Below are 18524 nucleotides of genomic sequence, written 5' to 3' on the forward strand. Positions count from 1 at the left end.
TTAATAGGCAGCAGGTTTAACCCAAATAAAAGGAAGTATTTTGTCACACAACACACAGTCAACCTGTGGAACTCTTTGCCAGAGGATGTTGTGAAGGCCAAGACCATAACAGGGTTCAAAACAGAACTAGATAAATTCATGGAGGATAGGTCCATCAATGGCTATTAGCCAGGATGGGCAGGAATGGCGTCCCTAGCCTCTGTTTGCCAGAAGCTGGGAATAAGTGACAGGATGGATCACTTGATGATTACCTGTTCTGTTCATTCCCTCTGGGGAAACTGACACTGGCCACTGTCGGAAGACAGGATACTGGGCTAGATGGACCTTTGGTCTGACCCAGTAGGGCCATTCTTATGCAATTTAATTTTAATTTAACAGGGGCTCAGGGCTATCAGTCCCTGACCCCCACATAACCACCTCATGACCCCCAGTTTATCAACCCCTGTACTGTAGTCATACCTTCACAGTGAGAACGAAAAGGTTTAACTCACTGTTCTGTAGGGAGAAAAGAAGAGAACAAAGTAAAAACTAAAAAATGGGAGGGAAAGATTTTTTTGACAGCTATAGATTGTTATGGATTTGGCTCGATGGAAAAGAGGAAGCTGGAGGAAACAAAGCATATACTTACTGTCCTTGTTGTAAGGATGAAGAGGGATTTCCCACTCCTCAGATGACAGAAGTATTTCTCAAACATACACGGTATTAGAAAAATACATTTCTACCCTGTAGATAATAGGCATCGTCAATGTATAAGGTGGCAATTATCTGCCATATGATACATTTGCACAAGAGTGGGAAATGGAAACGTGGTCTAGCACCTCAGAGCAAACATACACCTGCTTCAGCACATGCACTGAAATCTTAGTTGTCCACACTGACAGCAAATTAATTTTTCAAGTTTCCAGCAAGATGAAAATTAATCAGGAAGTTTGCATCTATTGCTGAGGTATGATGTTAATTTAAACATAGATTACAGTTTGCTGTACGAAAGTGAACTATAATTGGAAAAAAAATATTTTGTTTTAATTCTACAGCATATGTCTAAAGAGATCCTTACATTTTTATTGGCTTTTCCTTTCCACAACACTGAACATACCCCTTCACTCCCACCATAGTTCTGTTTTTTCAGCATAGAGACTGAAGCCTGGGGTTTTGACTCCCTTCAAAAATGCCCTATCTTTGTTAAACTGCTCTAGTGTAAGTCACCTGGAAAGCTGTTTTTTTTTTTAATAAAATACTTTAGGGCTTGTCTGTCCACACTAAAAAAATAGTATCACTTTTAGTGCTGTAGTTAGAACAGCAGTTATACCAATATAAAAGTTCTTATCAATACAGTTTATTCTAGATTATGAATAAAAATAAAATATACCAGTATAAATGCATCCAGACTAGGCCTATTACCACTAACTGTGTTGGGGGAGGAGGATCACACCCCTGACAGACCATGTTATACCAGTAAAACTTTGAAATTGACCAGCGCTTAGTCCATGGGCCCCATATTGGTCCCACTGAGATTAACAGCCATGCTCCGGTTGACTTCCTGGTAGCCTAATACTTCATTTAGGAAGGTTTCAGAGTAACAGCCGTGTTAGTCTGTATTCGTAAAAAGAAAAAAGAAAAGGAGTACTTGTGGCACCTTAGAGACTAACCAGTTTATTTGAGCATGAGCTTTCGTGAGCTACAGCTCACTTCATCAGATGCATAGCATATCGTGGAAACTGCAGAAGACATTATATACACACAGAGACCATGAAACAAAACTTCCTCCCACCCCACTGTCCTGCTGGTAACAGCTTATCTAAAGTGATCATCAGGGAGGGCCATTTCCAGCACAAATCCAGGTTTTCTCACCCTTCCCCCCCCCCCCCCACACACACATACAAACTCACTCTCCTGCTGGTAATAGCCCACAGTATGCCAACATTTTTATGGCTGATTTAGAACAACGCTTCCTCAGCTCTCGTCCCCTAACGCCCCTACTTTACTTGCGCTATATTGATGACATCTTCATCATCTGGACCCATGGAAAAGAAGCCCTTGAGGAATTCCACCATGATTTCAACAATTTCCATCCCACCATCAACCTCAGCCTGGTCCAGTCCACACAAGAGATCCACTTCCTGGACACTACAGTGCTAATAAACGATGGTCACATCAACACCACCCTATACCGGAAACCTACTGACCGCTATTCCTACCTACATGCCTCCAGCTTTCACCCTGACCACACCACACGATCCATCGTCTACAGCCAAGCTCTGCGATACAACCGCATTTGCTCCAACCCCTCAGACAGAGACAAACACCTACAAGATCTCTATCAAGCATTCTTACAACTACAATACCCACCTGCGGAAGTGAAGAAACAGATTGATAGAGCCAGAAGAGTTCCCAGAAGTCACCTACTACAGGACAGGCCTAACAAAGAAAATAACAGAACGCCACTAGCCGTCACCTTCAGCCCCCAACTAAAACCCCTCCAACGCATTATTAAGGATCTACAACCTATCCTGAAGGATGACCCAACACTCTCACAAATCTTGGGAGAAAGGCCAGTCCTTGCCTACAGACAGCCCCCCAACCTGAAGCGAATACTCACCAACAACCATATACCACACAACAGAACCACTAACCCAGGAACCTATCCTTGCAACAAAGCCCGTTGCCAACTGTTCCCCCATATCTATTCAGGGGACACCATCACAGGGCCTAACAACATCAGCCACACTATCAGAGGCTCGTTCACCTGCACATCCACCAATGTGATATATGCCATCATGTGCCAGCAATGCCCCTCTGCCATGTACATTGGTCAAACTGGACAGTCTCTACGTAAAAGAATAAATGGACACAAATCAGATGTTAAGAATTATAACATTCATAAACCAGTCGGAGAACACTTCAATCTCTCTGGTCACGCAATCACAGACATGAGGGTCGCTATCTTAAAGCAAAAAAACTTCAAATCCAGACTCCAGCGAGAAACTGCTGAATTGGAATTCATTTGCAAATTGGATACTATTAATTTGGGCTTGAATAGAGACTGGGAGTGGCTAAGTCATTATGCAAGGTAGCCTATCTCCCCTTGTTTTTTTCCTACAAACCCCCCCCAAGACGTTCTGGTTAAACTTGGATTATTGCTGTGCACATTGTAAGATGAGCTATTGCCAGCAGGAGAGTGAGTTTGTGTGTGTGGTTTTTGGAGTGGGGTGTGGGGGGGGGTGAGAAAACCTGGATTAGTGCTGGAAATGACCCACCTTGATTATCATGCGCATTATAAGGAGAGGTTTCAAAGAGGGATGGGCTATTACCAGCAGGAGAGTGAGTTTGTATGTGTGGGGGGGGGGGGAAGGGTGAGAAAACCTGGATTTGTGCTGGAAATGGCCCTCCTTGATGATCACTTTAGATAAGCTGTTACCAGCAGGAGAGTGGGGTGGGAGGAAGTTTTGTTTCATGGTCTCTGTGTGTATATAATGTCTTCTGCAGTTTCCACGATATGCTATGCATCCGATGAAATGAGCTGTAGCTCACGAAAGCTCATGCTCAAATAAACTGGTTAGTCTCTAAGGTGCCACAAGTACTCCTTTTCTTTTTTCTTTTTACATTTAGGAAGGGTAATTCATAGATATTAACTGCAAAGGAAAACTTTATGTTTTTGTTTTGTTTTTTAAATCCATTCAGGTTCATTTTGTCTAATTAGCTTTATGTACTGGTGCAACCTTCTACCCAGATCAATTTCTATCTAAGATGATCTGACCTTTGGAATCTGTTCAGTGTGCACACACATGAATCACTGTCTGCCTCTGAGCATGCACACTGCTGCCTCACTGTAGACACTCAGGTGCGTATCGCCTGCCTAAGTCCTAGAGTAAGTCACAAACCAGGGGAAAGATAGGCAACTGAATACCTAAGGCAAGTCACAGCAGGACCTAATCAGGTGGACATACCTAAAGGCCACTTATTGGATTGGGTCCCCTTCAAAATCTAGCTGCCAGAGCAAACAGAGGCTAGGGACGCCATTCCTGCCCATCCTGGCTAATAGCCATTGATGGACCTATCCTCCATGAATTTATCTAGTTCTGTTTTGAACCCTGTTATGGTCTTGGCCTTCACAACGTCCTCTGGCAAGGAGTTCCACAGGTTGACTGTGTGTTGTGTGACAAAATACTTCCTTTTATTTGGGTTAAACCTGCTGCCTATTAATTTCATTTGGTGACCCCTAGTTCTTGTGTTATGAGAAGTAGTAAACAAACACAACAAATTACATTACATTAAAAACCCAAATTTAATTTATAAGGGGGGGGGCGCGCTTAGAGGCTTGCTGTGTGAGGGGGTCACCAATACAAAGTTTGAGAACCACTGCTATAGTAGAAATGCTACAGCTGCACTTGCACTGATGCAGCCTATAGCCAGTTACTACACTATGGAAGGGGTTTGTCTGGTAAATCCATCTCTCTGAGATGCAGTAGCTAGGCTGCTGGAAGAATGCTTCATTGATCTAGTGGCATCTCTGGCGGGGCTTAGGTTAGCTTACCTACATTGCAGAGGGTGTGAAATTTTTCACAGGGCTGCATGACTTAGTTAGGTTGACCTAACTTTGTATGGCAGAGTTGCCCTTAGACACTTATTCTGCTCTCTCTCTCTGTGCTCCTACTGCTCTTAGAATCACAGAAATTAAGAGATGGAAAAAATGCTACTCTCAGCCGGTTGGGGTACCAGTGTAGGGCTATTCCCTATACTAGAGCTTTGTGCTAGTTTAGTTTTAAATTTCCGCTGCAAAGGCTTAGCTTTGCTCATGGTTGAGTTTTGTCCTTTTTGGGTGGGCCCCTACGTTGGGTCCAGCTTCCATACACTTAGTGCACTCACTCCCTGTACAAAGCACACACCTGCTGACTGTGGGGAGTTATTTCCAGCATAATGACACGTCCCAGTCTCCCATTTTTATTTCTGTATTGCCCACCTCTTTGTGCCCCGAGGTGGCAAGGGTTCCCACGTGAGCCTTTGTTACTTCTGGGCACAGTTCCTCTGCTGTACCTCACTAAGTACACTCAGCAGTCAAATAACAATGTAAAATATTCTTATAGCAAAAGCCTCGTTTACCTGAAAATGAATGGGACCCTGCAAGCACTGTGGCGCTCAGGTGTGATTCCTGCTGGGGGATACTGGCAGAGCAAAAGCCAGAGCTTCAGGGAGAAGTGACGCGCCTGGAGCTAAATGGGGGCGGGAAGGAAGGGGCACAGGGAGGGCGCCATGGGCTGAGGGAAGCAGCGGGGTGCAGCTGTCAATAGCGATGCCCCCAGGAGAAGGGGCTAGGGGTTACCGCTGTGTGGGCTGCAGCTCCCCGAGGAGCCGCAGGTACGGGAGCTGCCTAGCTCACCCTGTGCAGCCTCGAGCGCTGCTGTGCGTGAAAAGCCACGAAGCACAAACTCCTAAAACCGCCCCGCCGGGCCGGCGCCCGAGGGGGGCAATATGGCGGCTATCTCCGCCCAGCTCCCAAGTCGGGCGGCTCACGTGAGCGCTCACGTGCCCGGCGGGGGAGGAGGGTTGTTTCCGGAAGTGCTCGGCGCGGGCAGAGCCGGGTTTCGGGCGCTGCGGAGCGGGGCTCCGGCCGGGCTGGGGCGGGCTGCGGGGATGGAGATTATCAGGAGCAGTGAGTGACGGCGGGGCGCGCGCCGGGTGGGGGCCGGTTTCCCAGGGCCTGGCCTCACCTCTCTCCTCCTGGGCCGCTGCCCGAGAGCGTCCTCGGTGCCGTGACTCGCCCGTTAACGTAGGAGCCGGGGCTCCGCTGTGCTGGGGCGCTGCATGTGCCCCTGCGAGGAGGCTCCCGGCTGCGAGGAGCGGGGAGGCCCCGCGAGAGAGCGCCGGGCAGGGCAGGCTCATCTCAGGCACCCCGGAGTGAGGGGACGGGGAGCGGTAGGTGGGCTGCGTGACGGTATCGCTCAGGGCTCCACGAGTATGTAATTTGGTAGTAAACAGGAGCCAAACATTTTTTTTGAAGCAAAAATATTTGTAACTATTAATACAGCAAATAAAGAAATCTTGAGGAGCACCTGAAAAAATAAAATGTGAAAGATGACTGGTAATCTGAGCAATCTATTTTATCTCCCCGTCTACCCCCCTGAAATAGATCTGACCACTTGCTCTTCCCACTAAACTTTATCCCAATAAAATAGGTTTATGGTCTTCTCAACTGGTGAGACAGTAGAAAATTAAAGTAACTTTTTGCTGGGAAGATATGTGCCCCGTTGCACTGTGACCATCTAATTATCATTAGGGAAGCTAATTGGGCCTGCATCCTGCACTGAAGTCTATGCTAGCTAGCCCTTACCCAGATCTACATTTATTTAATGAAAAAAGAAAAGGAGTACTTGTGGCACCTTAGAGACTAACAAATTTATTTGAGCATAAGCTTTCAGGAGCTACAGCTCACTTCATCGGATGCATCCACTGAATGCATCCAATGAAGTGAGCTGTAGCTCACGAAAGCTTATGCGCAAATACATTTCTTAGTCTCTAAGGTGCCACAAGTACTCCTTTTCTTTTTGCGAATACAGACTAACACGGCTGCTACTCTGAAATTTGTCATTTGTGTAATGGTGTCTGCCTCTGTAGGAGGCTGGGGACTCTACATAGGAATGTGCAGGGCAAGAATGGGCAGAGGAAATTTGATCATAGTATACCACGTGTGCAATATTTTTAGGTTAAACTTTTTAAATGTTGCTTAGCATGGTGATTTGGTGTCTGTTACCCAACAGAATTTTGATTAAATACATAGTTTGCTAAAATAAAAAAAACTTACCTTTTGATCTTGTCTTGGCAGATGCTTACTGGTTTTTGTTGTGGTGTTGGTTATTTTATATCTGAAGATAAATGAAGGGCAAGAAAATGTCAGGGACCTATGGTTCCATCTATTTTAGTTGGGTACATCCAGAGTCTGCTTTTGATTGTAGTCTGTACTGGATGTATTATAATTGAGAGAAGGTAGAAGATGATGCTACGTCTGCTAGAATTGGTACTCTAGCAAAATGATTAATTTTTTTGTGAATTTGAGCGAAAACGTTGAGGATATAACTTTACATGTCACATAGAAAATTTCATCATTGTATTAATACTGCTTGTAATGCTTCCTTAGGTTTTGTAAAGGAGAAAATAATTGCCTTTTTCGTTGTTTTGCAGAATTAATAATGCCTCGCATGATTTAAAGACTTGGAGTGTGCTTTCTGGTGATCTGATGTACAAAGGGAAAATGGAAGAAGATGTGAAGTTACAAAGAGAGAACGAGAAGTTGAAAGTTAAAGCAGATGCTGCTCCTGAGATCAGCCATCTGATTTCAGTTAGTGAGTTCTCTTGCCACTGCTGTTATGATATTCTGGTGAATCCTACCACCTTGAACTGTGGTCATAGTTTCTGTAGACATTGCCTAGCCTTGTGGTGGGTATCCTCGAAGAAGAATGAGTGTCCAGAATGCAGAGAAAAGTGGGAAGGATTCCCCAAGGTCAACATCCTCCTCAGGTGATTGTAATGCATCTATTTGGTCTTTTTAAAAGCAAAGACACATACATACTTTGTTGCTTGTTTTTTGCTACATACTTTTAAAACCTCTCAGTAATCAGCGCTTTCTTGCAGACGTTAAGGCGTGCAGTCTCACAATATGTAATTGTTTTTAACTGTTCAAGTAATCACTTCTGTATTTTGGAGTGGATCTCTGAATTTTCTTTTCAGATTTTTTTAAGTGCCTTAAGTTTTTTCCCCTCATTTTTAATAGTTCTTAACAACATATCACAACTAGAAATAATTCTAGCTTTGAATGATCAGTGGGATTAATGTGAGTACTGCTTTAGTTCCTTGGAATAAATTCTGATCTCATTACAGCACAATACTAAAGTATTGATTCATTAAGTACTTGCTGGTGTTTTGAGTTACATACAAGCTCTCTTCTTGCATTTTTTAAGAAAGTAATTTTCTGAGCTGTGTAAACGATAGTCAATTAAATAGTTTACCCTGTTGATTTTAGGCTTTTCTGTTGGACTTGGCCAGTGCTATTGAATAACAACCTATTAGCTGTCTTTCAAAAGTAGTAAGGTATATCCTGACCATCTAAATTTAGAATAGTGGTTATTGTATAAACTTCAGTTTTTCTTGTCATATATTTCTTTATAATGAACCTTAAATTTAACGTTTGTGTGCAAAAACTTTTATTTATATTCAACTTTTAACTGATGATGATTGCCAAAACCACCTTTCACGCAAAACTTAATATGTAACTAATAAGCTGTAAAATACACTTTTCAGCTGAGTCTCAGTTCTCTGAGCTATAGACTTGGATAGACTCAGTGATATATTGTAAAGTGACTGATGTGTGTTTCTCCAGGGATGCTATTGAAAAGCTATTTCCTGATGCCATTGAACAGCGAAAAGAAGACATTCACCAAAACAGTGATGTAGCTCACAGCCTTGCAGCCTTCCAAAAACATGGAAATGATCAGATTTCTGCACCTCCAAATGTGAGAAGAATTAATCCTCGAGGAGGAGGTTTTTTCTCTGGAGTTCTGACAGCTTTAACTTGTGTGGCAGTAAGTTTCATCCCCATCCATTTTCCAGATAAACATGGAAAACAAACACCATCAGCATTTAATTTAAGCTGTCCAGAAAAGTAATGACAAATATTTGGGGGGGGGGTTTGGTGTTGACTATATATTTCAGTGCCAGCTGTGGATGGACAATAAATGGGGGTGGAAGTTGTTGAGATCTTACTCAAATTTGTATTTGTTGTGGTATTTGAGTGTACCCCATCAAACCGGCAGGACTTTCAAACATTTGATCCAAACTTTGTCAGTGATGTTCATACTGCATTCCAAAAGGATCTGTTGGCTGTTTTGCAGGTGGTTCTGCTTGGGTATCATTGGAGCAGCAGAGAATATGAAGATGATCTTCTTGTCCACAAACCTGTTGCTAAATGGACTCCTGAAGAGGTGATTCTTTGGCTGGAACAGCTGGGTCCTTGGGCTTCCTTGTATAGAGATCGATTTTTATTAGAGAGAGTGAATGGAAGGTGAGGAAAATACAATCTCAAACTGACAAGAGCTGCCATAATAGAACCACTTCATTGGATAGACTTCATTTTTCATACCATATATGTAATGAAATGTCAAGATCTTGTTTCCCAGGTGATCAAAAATTCTGGTACCAAAGGACATTTCAACCCTCAATTTAATTGACCTAATTCTAATAATGGTTGTTAATACTAAGTATGTGATTTTTTTTCTTTGTTTTACAGTTTTGATAGCTTATAGTCAGGAAGTAAAAGTTATTAGGTTACTTATTAGTTATAAGTAAAATGTTATTAGGTCTCTAACAGGGATTTGGGCAGTTATCGAGTGGCCCAGCTTCTGGAGTTAGAGGCTTAGGGACATCTGGATCATGGGGTTGCATCCCTTACCATTTTGGCTAATAGTCATTGATGGACCTATCCTCCATGAATTTATCTAATTCACTTTTGAACCCAGTTATAGTTTGTCTTCACAACATCCCCTGGCAACGGGTTCCACGGTTAACTGTGCATCATGTGAAGAACTTCCTATTGTTGGTTTTAAACCTGCTGTCTGTTAATTTATCAGGTGACTCCTTATTCTTATTATGTGAAGGGATAATAACACTACTTATTCATGTTCTCCATACCATTCGTGATTTTATAGACCTCTATCATATCCCCTCTTTTCCAAGCTGAACAGTTCCAATCTTTTTAATTTCTCCTTATATGGAAGCTGTTCTATACCCTTAATAATTTTTGTTGCCCTTCTCTGTATCTCTTTTTTGAGACCGGGTGACCAGAACTGCATGCAGTATTCAAGGTGTGGGCTTACCATGGATTTACATAGGGGCATTATATTTTCTGTCTTATTCTATCCCTTTCCTAATGGCTCCTAACATTGTTTAGCTTTTTTGACTGCTACTGCACATTGACTTGCTCCTCACCAATCTACCTTCTAGTTCTCCTCCGTTTGGAGGTCTTTTCTCTTCTCTCGGCTCCTCTCCCCTCCCCCACTCTTCCTCCTAACTTGATGCTCCAGTAAATGCTAACTCTTCCATTCTAAATTGATGCACAACCAGTTAAATTACAGAACAGATCTCTTCTCATGAAACCCAGATTTAAAACATAAGCCACTATACTTATATAGGATCTTATCTTATAGTGTGGTGGTAGTTATAGTTATTGTGTGAGCACAGCTCTAGGAATAAAAGGAAAGCTATATTGGCTTGCCTGGCTTAAAATTTGTTTGCCAAATGTGGAGACAAAATGAGTGAGGGAAGATTTTAATTCAAGCTTGTCGATAAGATCATAGAATGTATTTTATAGGGTTTGGGGGCTTTTAGTGTGTTTAAAAGTGTATGGTATGGGACATAATTTCTAAAGGTGATATCTTGGTGATTCAGTATCTTGTAACTATGTGAGAATTAAAATAGTGTGTCTGTTACAAAAGAGGTGAGCTGTCAGTATTTACCCTTCTGAAATATTTTATTCTGTAGGCTTCTACTAACAATAACAGATGAAGATTTCACAAAAACTCCTTATCACATAGAGAACAGTAGCCATAGAAAAGCCATTATAATGGAATTGGAACGTGTGAAAACATTGGGAGTTAAACCACCACAGAACCTTTGGGAATACAAGGTAAATTTGATAAAGTAGTGAATCGTGTCACTTGGAATAGATATTTTCAAAGACTATTTAGGCAACTACAAAGAAACATCCAGTTCTTTAGAATGGGATCAATAAGTGTCTGAGTACAATGCAAGGGATAATGTGAATGAAAACTCTCAAAGGTGAATGAAAAACAGGATTCATGTGACTGGTATGGCAATGGATGCAACTGTAACAGTACTGTTGCATATTGCACAACAAAAGCCCAGAAAATCATAAAGTTCAAAGAGAGCAAGGCAAGGAAGTAGTCTGTGTGCAAACTGTTAAGTTTAAAAACTAATGATTTTTAAAAAACTTGATTTCTGTAACATTTGTAAATGCTAAATGATTTTCATTGATGATTGTGTAAAGCAAAATAAACATACTTCAGAAAAGTCTAAAGCTGACTTCTTATAATAGTATGTCTCACTGTTAACCTTCTGATTCATTTCAGGCAGTAAATCCAGGAAAGTCACTCTTCCTACTATATGCACTAAAGAGCTCTCCAAGACTCAGTATGTTGTATCTATACTTGTTTGATTACACAGAAATATTTCTACCGTTCATCTACACAATATGTCCTGTGCAAGAAGATGAATATGAAGATATTATCACAAAACTATTAGTAGGTGTTTAAAACATTTATCATTATGCCAGTTACTTTAAATTGAAGCATTTGTGTTTAAAATTTATTTTTCAAATATGCATAGCACATTGCTTACCATTCTTATCTTATAATAAAAGCTTTTCTTAAAACAAAAACAAAAAACTTCCCTGCAAAGTAAGTTTCATCCTCAAGCTTATTGTGTAGGGTGTTGATAGTGTAACAGCTATTAAAGTTGCCCAGCACTTCCCGTTTGGAACTCCCTGTTTTTAATTGGTTACTGTTTGGCAGTTATAGATCGTCAGGTTTAAAAAAAAAAAAAAATTGTTTCCATGTATAGATTGTGTGTTAATCAATGGTAAATTAAACGAGACATATCAAGAGATTCCTTGCCCAGAAATGGAAAGGCATTGCATCTGTTCATATGGACTTCTACATTTAAGAGCAAACCTTGTGAAAGCACATACAGTGAAAATGTCTAGTTAAATTATGTATATTACTAATTATATTTTAAAAGTGCAAGACTTCAGAAATCTAATCTCTTCACTTGGCTTTTCTTTTTGCATTTGACATCTTAGACAGCTTAAAACAATTGTTAGTTTCATACTCATAGTTTGGGTGTCAGTTTTTCAAAGGAATGTCTGTTTTTAAAACTTTCCACTAGAGCTTAAAGAAAAACATTCTACTGGTCTTGGAATATGTGTAAACTTGTTGTTACAAAATGTAAATCTTAGTCTGAATTGGAGTAATCATTGTAATTTATGAGGGCGCTACAGTAACAAATGAACGTATTTAAAGATCAGTTTTGTGTTAACTACTCTCTTCTTTTAACACATATGGCTTGCACTTTAAAAGAAATCTCATCTGAAGGTTCCTGTGTATTTTTCTAAATAGCTGATTACTTTAAAAACATGAGATGTTTACCTAGCATACTGGATAAAATCTATTTTATAACTCTAAGAATTTAAGGAATGGTTTTGTCCAAAACCATTTTATTTATAATGAAGCCTGCAATGGCAACAACCACTCCTTAATGTTGTCTTCTGTCTGTAAGCACAATTCCATTTTATTTCTGTGTCCCTTCACTCCTCTTTTAAATCCTCAAATGTCTTCCACTTCAAATTTGGCCTGTGAGCATCCTTTTCTGACGAAATTTTGAAACTGTTCGGACAAGCTGTTAACATAAATGCCTATTCGCATTTAAAATACTTACTACTTCCCCACTCTCTGATAATAGCCTGCTGCTGCCAGCTAATGTAGTTTATTCTATAGCAACATTGAAGGTTCTGGACTTGGTTACTGATCTATTCCTTCCCATGCCCCTACTCAACTCTCTGCATTCAAACCAGGCTGCTCCTCCTCTGTTCTGCCTGGGCCCCACCAGGGTGAGTACTGAGGGCAGAGGAAAGACTGTAGGTATGTCTTTTTTTTTTTTCTGAAGATGGAAAGTGTACTACCAGCTTGAGGAGATGTACCCAAGCTAGTGCACTAAAAATAGAAGTGTAGCCTCAGCTGCATATGTGGCAAAAGGTCTAGCTGGCCCTTGTTCATGTTTAGGGTCTCAGAGGGGATTGTATTTGGGGAAGCCAGCCCTTCATGTTGCTGTGCCTACATTTCTATTTTTAGGGGATCAGCTCAACCAGTAATTAAATGTTCTAGTGTAGCCATACACTAAGTCTGTGCTCAGTTACGAGCAGAAGCTGCAGGCAAGTCATTCCTAGCCCTGGGCTGGAGCATGCTCCAATTCAAAAGGAGTGTTTGGAGAACTTGGTCCCCAAACCACAGCAAGCCTTTTCTGAGTGTGCAAATAGCAATTGTTCAGAGGCTTGTAACTTAGCCAAATTAAGATTTTCTTGGGGATGATAAACAGCACTTCTGTGATGCCAAGGTGACCATGATGTCAAATTGCAGGTTCCTGTTCCAAAATATGAAGATGTTATAACTCCTTTCAGTGAAAGGCTCTAAGTTGTGTGTTGTTGTTTTTTTTTTTCACCAATGTTTTAAAAAAAAAAAAGTTTTTCCTAACCTTGTCCTTGAAAATGGCTGAACCGTTCAGCCTTAAGCAGAACTTTAACCATAAGGATTGATAAATTAGACTAATGGAAGGTTGTCCAACACTTTAATCATAGGTGTCACTATCCCCACCTATAATAACCTAAATATGTGGCCTGAGTTGAAGAATGCTGAGCACCTGCAGCTCCCATTGATGTGGGCAGCAGTTGTGGGTGCTCATCTTTGAAAATCACTTATTTTATTAGCCTAAAGATTAATGTAGGTGCCTATCTGTAGGCTCCAGTATTTGAGAATGTTGACGTGTAATCCCATGTGGATGAGAGAGATGGATTTCACAGGGAAGCAGTGACCTAAACTCTGCTGAGGCACATGTCACTGTGCAATTGTTAACTGTCTTTAGTTTCTGCGAAACTTTTATTATTGAGAATACAATATCAGTTCTTAATTCTAAATCAATACATCCAATAAAATAGGCATAAAGAGAAGAAAGGAGGATTGAGTCATTACAGGGGCAAAATTGAGGCTTTCATTAGGATTCAGTATTGATATGAAAAATGAGAATAAACCCTCATGGTTTCAGGACATGAACCAATTTCTGGCACTAGTTAGGAAAAAAGTTTCCTTAAGGGCAAGTTTATTTTTGTAACTACCTGTCAAAGGCTTTCTTACTCCTTCCTTTTGAAACATCTGTTGCTGGCCACTACTAGAAACTGTGGAATAGGTGGATCATTTGCAGACATGCCAAACCCATGAAAAAAAATGCAGAAATTGGGCTTGTTTTTGGCTTAATTTGCTTGTTGGCTAGTTTTTTGGCTTGTTGCTTATTTGGCGCCCGGCAAGGGAGAGAGAGTCAGGAGTGCACAGCAGGCCCACCACAGTCCCAGATTGCATGCCAGAGGATCTAATCACATAGAGTGTTGGGGTTCTTGGGGATTGACTTGCTTTGGCCTTGTTTTGAAATGGGATTAGCTTGATTTTTGGTTTATTGTGAAAGTCAGGGTGCTTATTTACCGTGTGAGTTGGCAACTGTGATCATTTGTCTAATCTGATATGGCAGTTCCTGTGCACTTCTTCTGTATATTTTTAAAAGATTGACTTTCCTGGATTTAAAATGTCAGTGTCTTTTCTATAATCTTGTGTTTTTAAACTCTTAAATTGCTTACACACATACTCAATCATTAATTCCAGTATAATGAAGACTTTCTTTAATTTCCTAATCACTTCAGTGATTGATACTCATTGAAAGGAATCTCACTCATATCTGCAACTGGTGCTTGTTCGTAGAGTATACTTGCTTATTTGCACCCTCACTTAAAAACTTGTGTGATGGAAATTTTAATTTTAGTTTAACTAGCTAGCAAAATTTTAGTGAAGCAAAGGTACTTCCTTCAATGAAGGAAAAGCCATAAAGCAATGAAAGGTAAACTCAACTAGTATGTAGTTAATTTGACCATTGATTTTAATTTTTTCCCCTTAGGACCTTAAGGATCCTACTTGGAAACAGTGGAGAGAATTCATTGTTAAGTATTCATTTTTGCCATATCAGTTAATAGCTGAATTTGCTTGGGATTGGTTGGAGATACACTACTGGACATCACGATTTATCATTGTTAATGCCATGTTGCTCTCTGTTCTGGAGTTATTCTCCTTTTGGAGGCTCTGGTCAAGAAGGGAACTGAAGTAAGTCATGCTCAGATTGTTTCAATTTCTTATGGTTGCTGTTGAAGAGTGTGGGGGGGGGGGCAGGGATAAATGGTGACAATTGGTTATTTTTGTAATTTGACAATTAAAATGACCATGTTGAAACAGCACCATCAAGGTGAATAAGTATTAGATGAATCTGCCCACAGAATCAGTGTATACCACAGTTGGTGAATAATGTAATTGCTATTTTACTTACAGACATTTGAGTGACTTTTAATTAGTACATCTGTTGACTCTGAATACTAGTACTATACATACTACTGCTTTTCATAAATTCACTAATGTTAATTCCCCAGGAAAAAGCTTCAGGTTTCTTTTATGGCAATCTTAATGTATGGAGTATATGCTAAAGATCCAATGCAAATTAAGGCAGTCTAATTGGCTTGGAAATTCAGTATAGTACAGTAGTCCTTGGAAGATGTTTACTTACAAAGAATTGCTATTTTTTTTCTCAAATTTAGATTATTGGTATTTATTAAGGCTTCACTTAAGATGTTCAACATCTTTTACAGAGCTAGAGAGTGGAAAGAATTACTGTTTACCACACACTATTCTAGTTTGTCCTCCAAAACAAAGGGCATCAGTATTGCTTTATTAGAATAGAAATGAGCAATGGTTAGTGTCTAGTTTTCATGCTGTGCTTGGAGGGGATGGGCAAAAAGAGGGTTAATGTTTTGACAATATGTTTTTGTTATCTTTCTACTCCTGGAGGGCAGAGTAGGCTTTGTGGAGAAAAATCCACATAATTTTTTTCTTCATTTAAGCAATTATCTTAACCTGCTACAAACTACTGAGTTCTTGTGGCTCAGTAGCAGTATTTTATCTGTGAGTAGGCCCGGACAGGCGCTACACCTGCAAGGCATCCTTTGGAATTATAGGATGCAATTGGTGAGAATGCGGTAGACTAGGTGGCATCTCACAAATGGAATGAATGTTGTAATGATCACTCTTAGGTATTTTTCTTCATTCATTTGTTTTAATAGCAATGTCTAGAATACCTTGTCTATAGAAGGATGATTCTCTTGCTCTCTTTTTTTCAGGACTATCCCTCAGAGAATGTGGAGCCATTTCTGGAAAGTGTCAAGCCAGGGTCTTTTTGTTGCTATCTTTTGGCCCCTTATTCCTCAGTTTGTCTGCAACTGTCTGTTTTACTGGGCCTTGTACTTTAACCCAATTATAAATATTGATCTTGTGGTAAAAGAAGTACGACGTCTGGAAACACAAGTGCTGTGATTTGACATTGAATCTTTTTCTTAGGAATTGAATACCTAAGCTGTCCAAATGTCTGAAATCAGACATCTGAAAGAAAAACAAATTGCTTTCTTTGCTTGCTTCCTTTGTGGTCATTGAAAAAATGCTCATTTTGTTAATTTAAAAAAAATTGCCTTGAGGTAAGTCCATTTTGAAGCAGTAGGTATCATAACCCTCACGGTAGGCTTTGTTTTATGTACCATTGCCATGGATGAGGAGAATATTGTATTCTTGAATGGGCCTTTTAAAGTTGCTGTAGTCATGCCATTTGATTTTTGGCTAACTATAAAAATCAGACTATAATACTACTCTTGTGAAATCTGGCTAATGCCAAGTTGTTAGGGCCTTTACACTCAATACCTTCTAAACAGTAAAAACTGACTGGTGTGCTATTTGTAACTTAACATTTCCTGACAGTTACATGTTGTTCAAAACTTGCCAGAGGGGCGCTTTTGGACAATCGCTTTAATTGGTTTAATATTGGAAATACTTGAGGCTTTTTGACTCCTCTTTACATGCTAGGATGCTACAGACAAACCCATATATTTATGAACATTTGCTAATAGTGCTTATTTTAAAATTCCCTCTATTCCAACTGTATAACACTTAGTTTTCTTTGTAGCACACACCTTTTATAATTGGCAAACATGATTGGCATGACTTAAGCTGTTTTATTCAGGCCAGTTAATTTTTATCAGTCAGAGCTGACTTAGTGCTTCCTCTCCTAAATCAATTTTTATTTGCTAATTTCTTAAATGAATTCAGATACCTCTCACAGTATTAATCTGGTAAAGTGGCCATGATACTGTAATAGCTTATTGTAGTCTTATATATGTAGCAAGACCTGTATCTGTAAATACCGAATGAGAAGTGATTTATTTTGTATAAAAGCCCAACCAGGTTGCCATTTTGTTTTTGTGGTGTTTCAGAGAAACAAAAGTTAACTTTTGTTCTTAAAATACTTTGTACTAATGAATCTCATCTTGTTGAGTTTGCATTTGTATCATACTATTAGTGAATTCCAGATTTGCATATGAATACTTTTAAAAGTTGGACAAAATTAAAGATTTCTTTTTCTAAATCTTTGTCTTCCTTTAAACTAAAGAATCAAATTTACCTTTAAATTTTTTTCTTGTCAAAGCTCTTGACATTTACTTTGTACTGTACTGTAATTAACCAATAACTTTTAGCAAATCTGCTGGCTTAAAGTTAGACATCACAATGGACACAAGATTTTTGTTTTTCAGAAAACGTGGATGTTCACAATTAATTATGAAAAAAATTCATTGTACAGTACTCATTAATTTGAAGCTTTTCTGAAGAGAAGCCTAAAAACTTTAAAGTTTGCTTACCTAACAGTGCAACCCAGCTTTACATTCCTGTAAAGCAAAACCGTTCTCTTCTGAGTATTGTAGTATATAGATCCTGTGCCCTGCGTGTTGAGTCAGGACCCTCTTTGTGTAAAAGGGAGGACAGAATATGGGAATCCATATCGTGGAGCTGTGGTCTTTGGAGACTTCCTCTGGTTCAACACACTTTGGGGTAGAGAGATGGGTCCTAGTGGCTTAACCACTCATCACCTCTACCTTTGTGGAATGAGGCTGCAGCTTGTGACCATGGAGCTGCTGCAGCCTAGAGGCCACGCTAGTGGCTGCTAGTATCTGTGTTGCTGCTCTATATCTGGGAATGTGGGAGGCAGGCAGGATTTCTTTTCCTTGGTCTCTATGGGATTCCGACTCAAGTTGTACAAAGGGACCAGGGTTTGACGCAAACTTAACAGTCAGTGACTTAATGTCTTTTTATTATTATTATTAATTTATTTAAATACTCAAGCGACTGAACAAGACAGTGAAGCTAAATAGTCATTGTGTTGCCTACGCCAAGTGAAATTTAAAACTTTAATGATTTAGTGAATAGTAAACTATTGTTGGTTATCAAAAGTGTTGCTAATAACAAAGGTTAAAAGCCCTTCCTTAAGTTGACAGTGTCACTCTGAGTGTGCCTTTCCCTTGGCTAAATCTAATTATAAAATTCTAGCTTCAGGATTCAAATGAAATTTAAAAGTGGAGGTTTTCACTCCAGCCCTACATGCTGTTTTGCATATGTGGGTGATTAGATAATGGGTAGCTTGCAGTGAATAACATGGTGAAAGCTGGTGTTCTAGAGGCTTTTTCCATAGTTAACATTCCATTGCTGCTTGTGATGATAAAGGTTCACACACTATTAGAAATCTCTGATAAAACTGTTCTTTATATTTAGTCCGCGAAAGCT

At 39.9% G+C, this 18524-nt stretch overlaps 1 protein-coding gene across 4 annotated transcripts; it reads left to right on the forward strand.

Annotated features, from left to right (window-relative positions):
* Positions 1 to 1924: 1924 nt before the first annotated feature.
* Positions 1925 to 17311, forward strand: BFAR (bifunctional apoptosis regulator). 4 transcript variants are annotated; one of them, XM_074964622.1, is made up of 8 exons: positions 1925 to 3070; positions 7177 to 7512; positions 8372 to 8573; positions 8883 to 9052; positions 10528 to 10672; positions 11136 to 11306; positions 14776 to 14978; positions 16043 to 17311. In XM_074964622.1, the coding sequence occupies exons 1-8, from the start codon at positions 1929 to 1931 to the stop codon at positions 16233 to 16235; spliced, it is 2562 nt and encodes an 853-aa protein (XP_074820723.1). In that variant the 5' UTR covers positions 1925 to 1928; the 3' UTR covers positions 16236 to 17311. The 4 variants fall into 4 exon arrangements, with proteins under 4 accessions (XP_074820723.1, XP_074820724.1, XP_074820727.1 ...); XM_074964626.1 differs by lacking the exon at positions 1925 to 3070 and adding an exon at positions 5542 to 5650; XM_074964624.1 differs by lacking the exon at positions 1925 to 3070 and adding an exon at positions 5663 to 5913.
* Positions 17312 to 18524: the final 1213 nt, after the last annotated feature.

The sequence above is a fragment of the Natator depressus genome, chromosome 10, assembly GCF_965152275.1.
Source record: "Natator depressus isolate rNatDep1 chromosome 10, rNatDep2.hap1, whole genome shotgun sequence".
Taxonomy (NCBI): Eukaryota; Metazoa; Chordata; order Testudines; family Cheloniidae; genus Natator; species Natator depressus.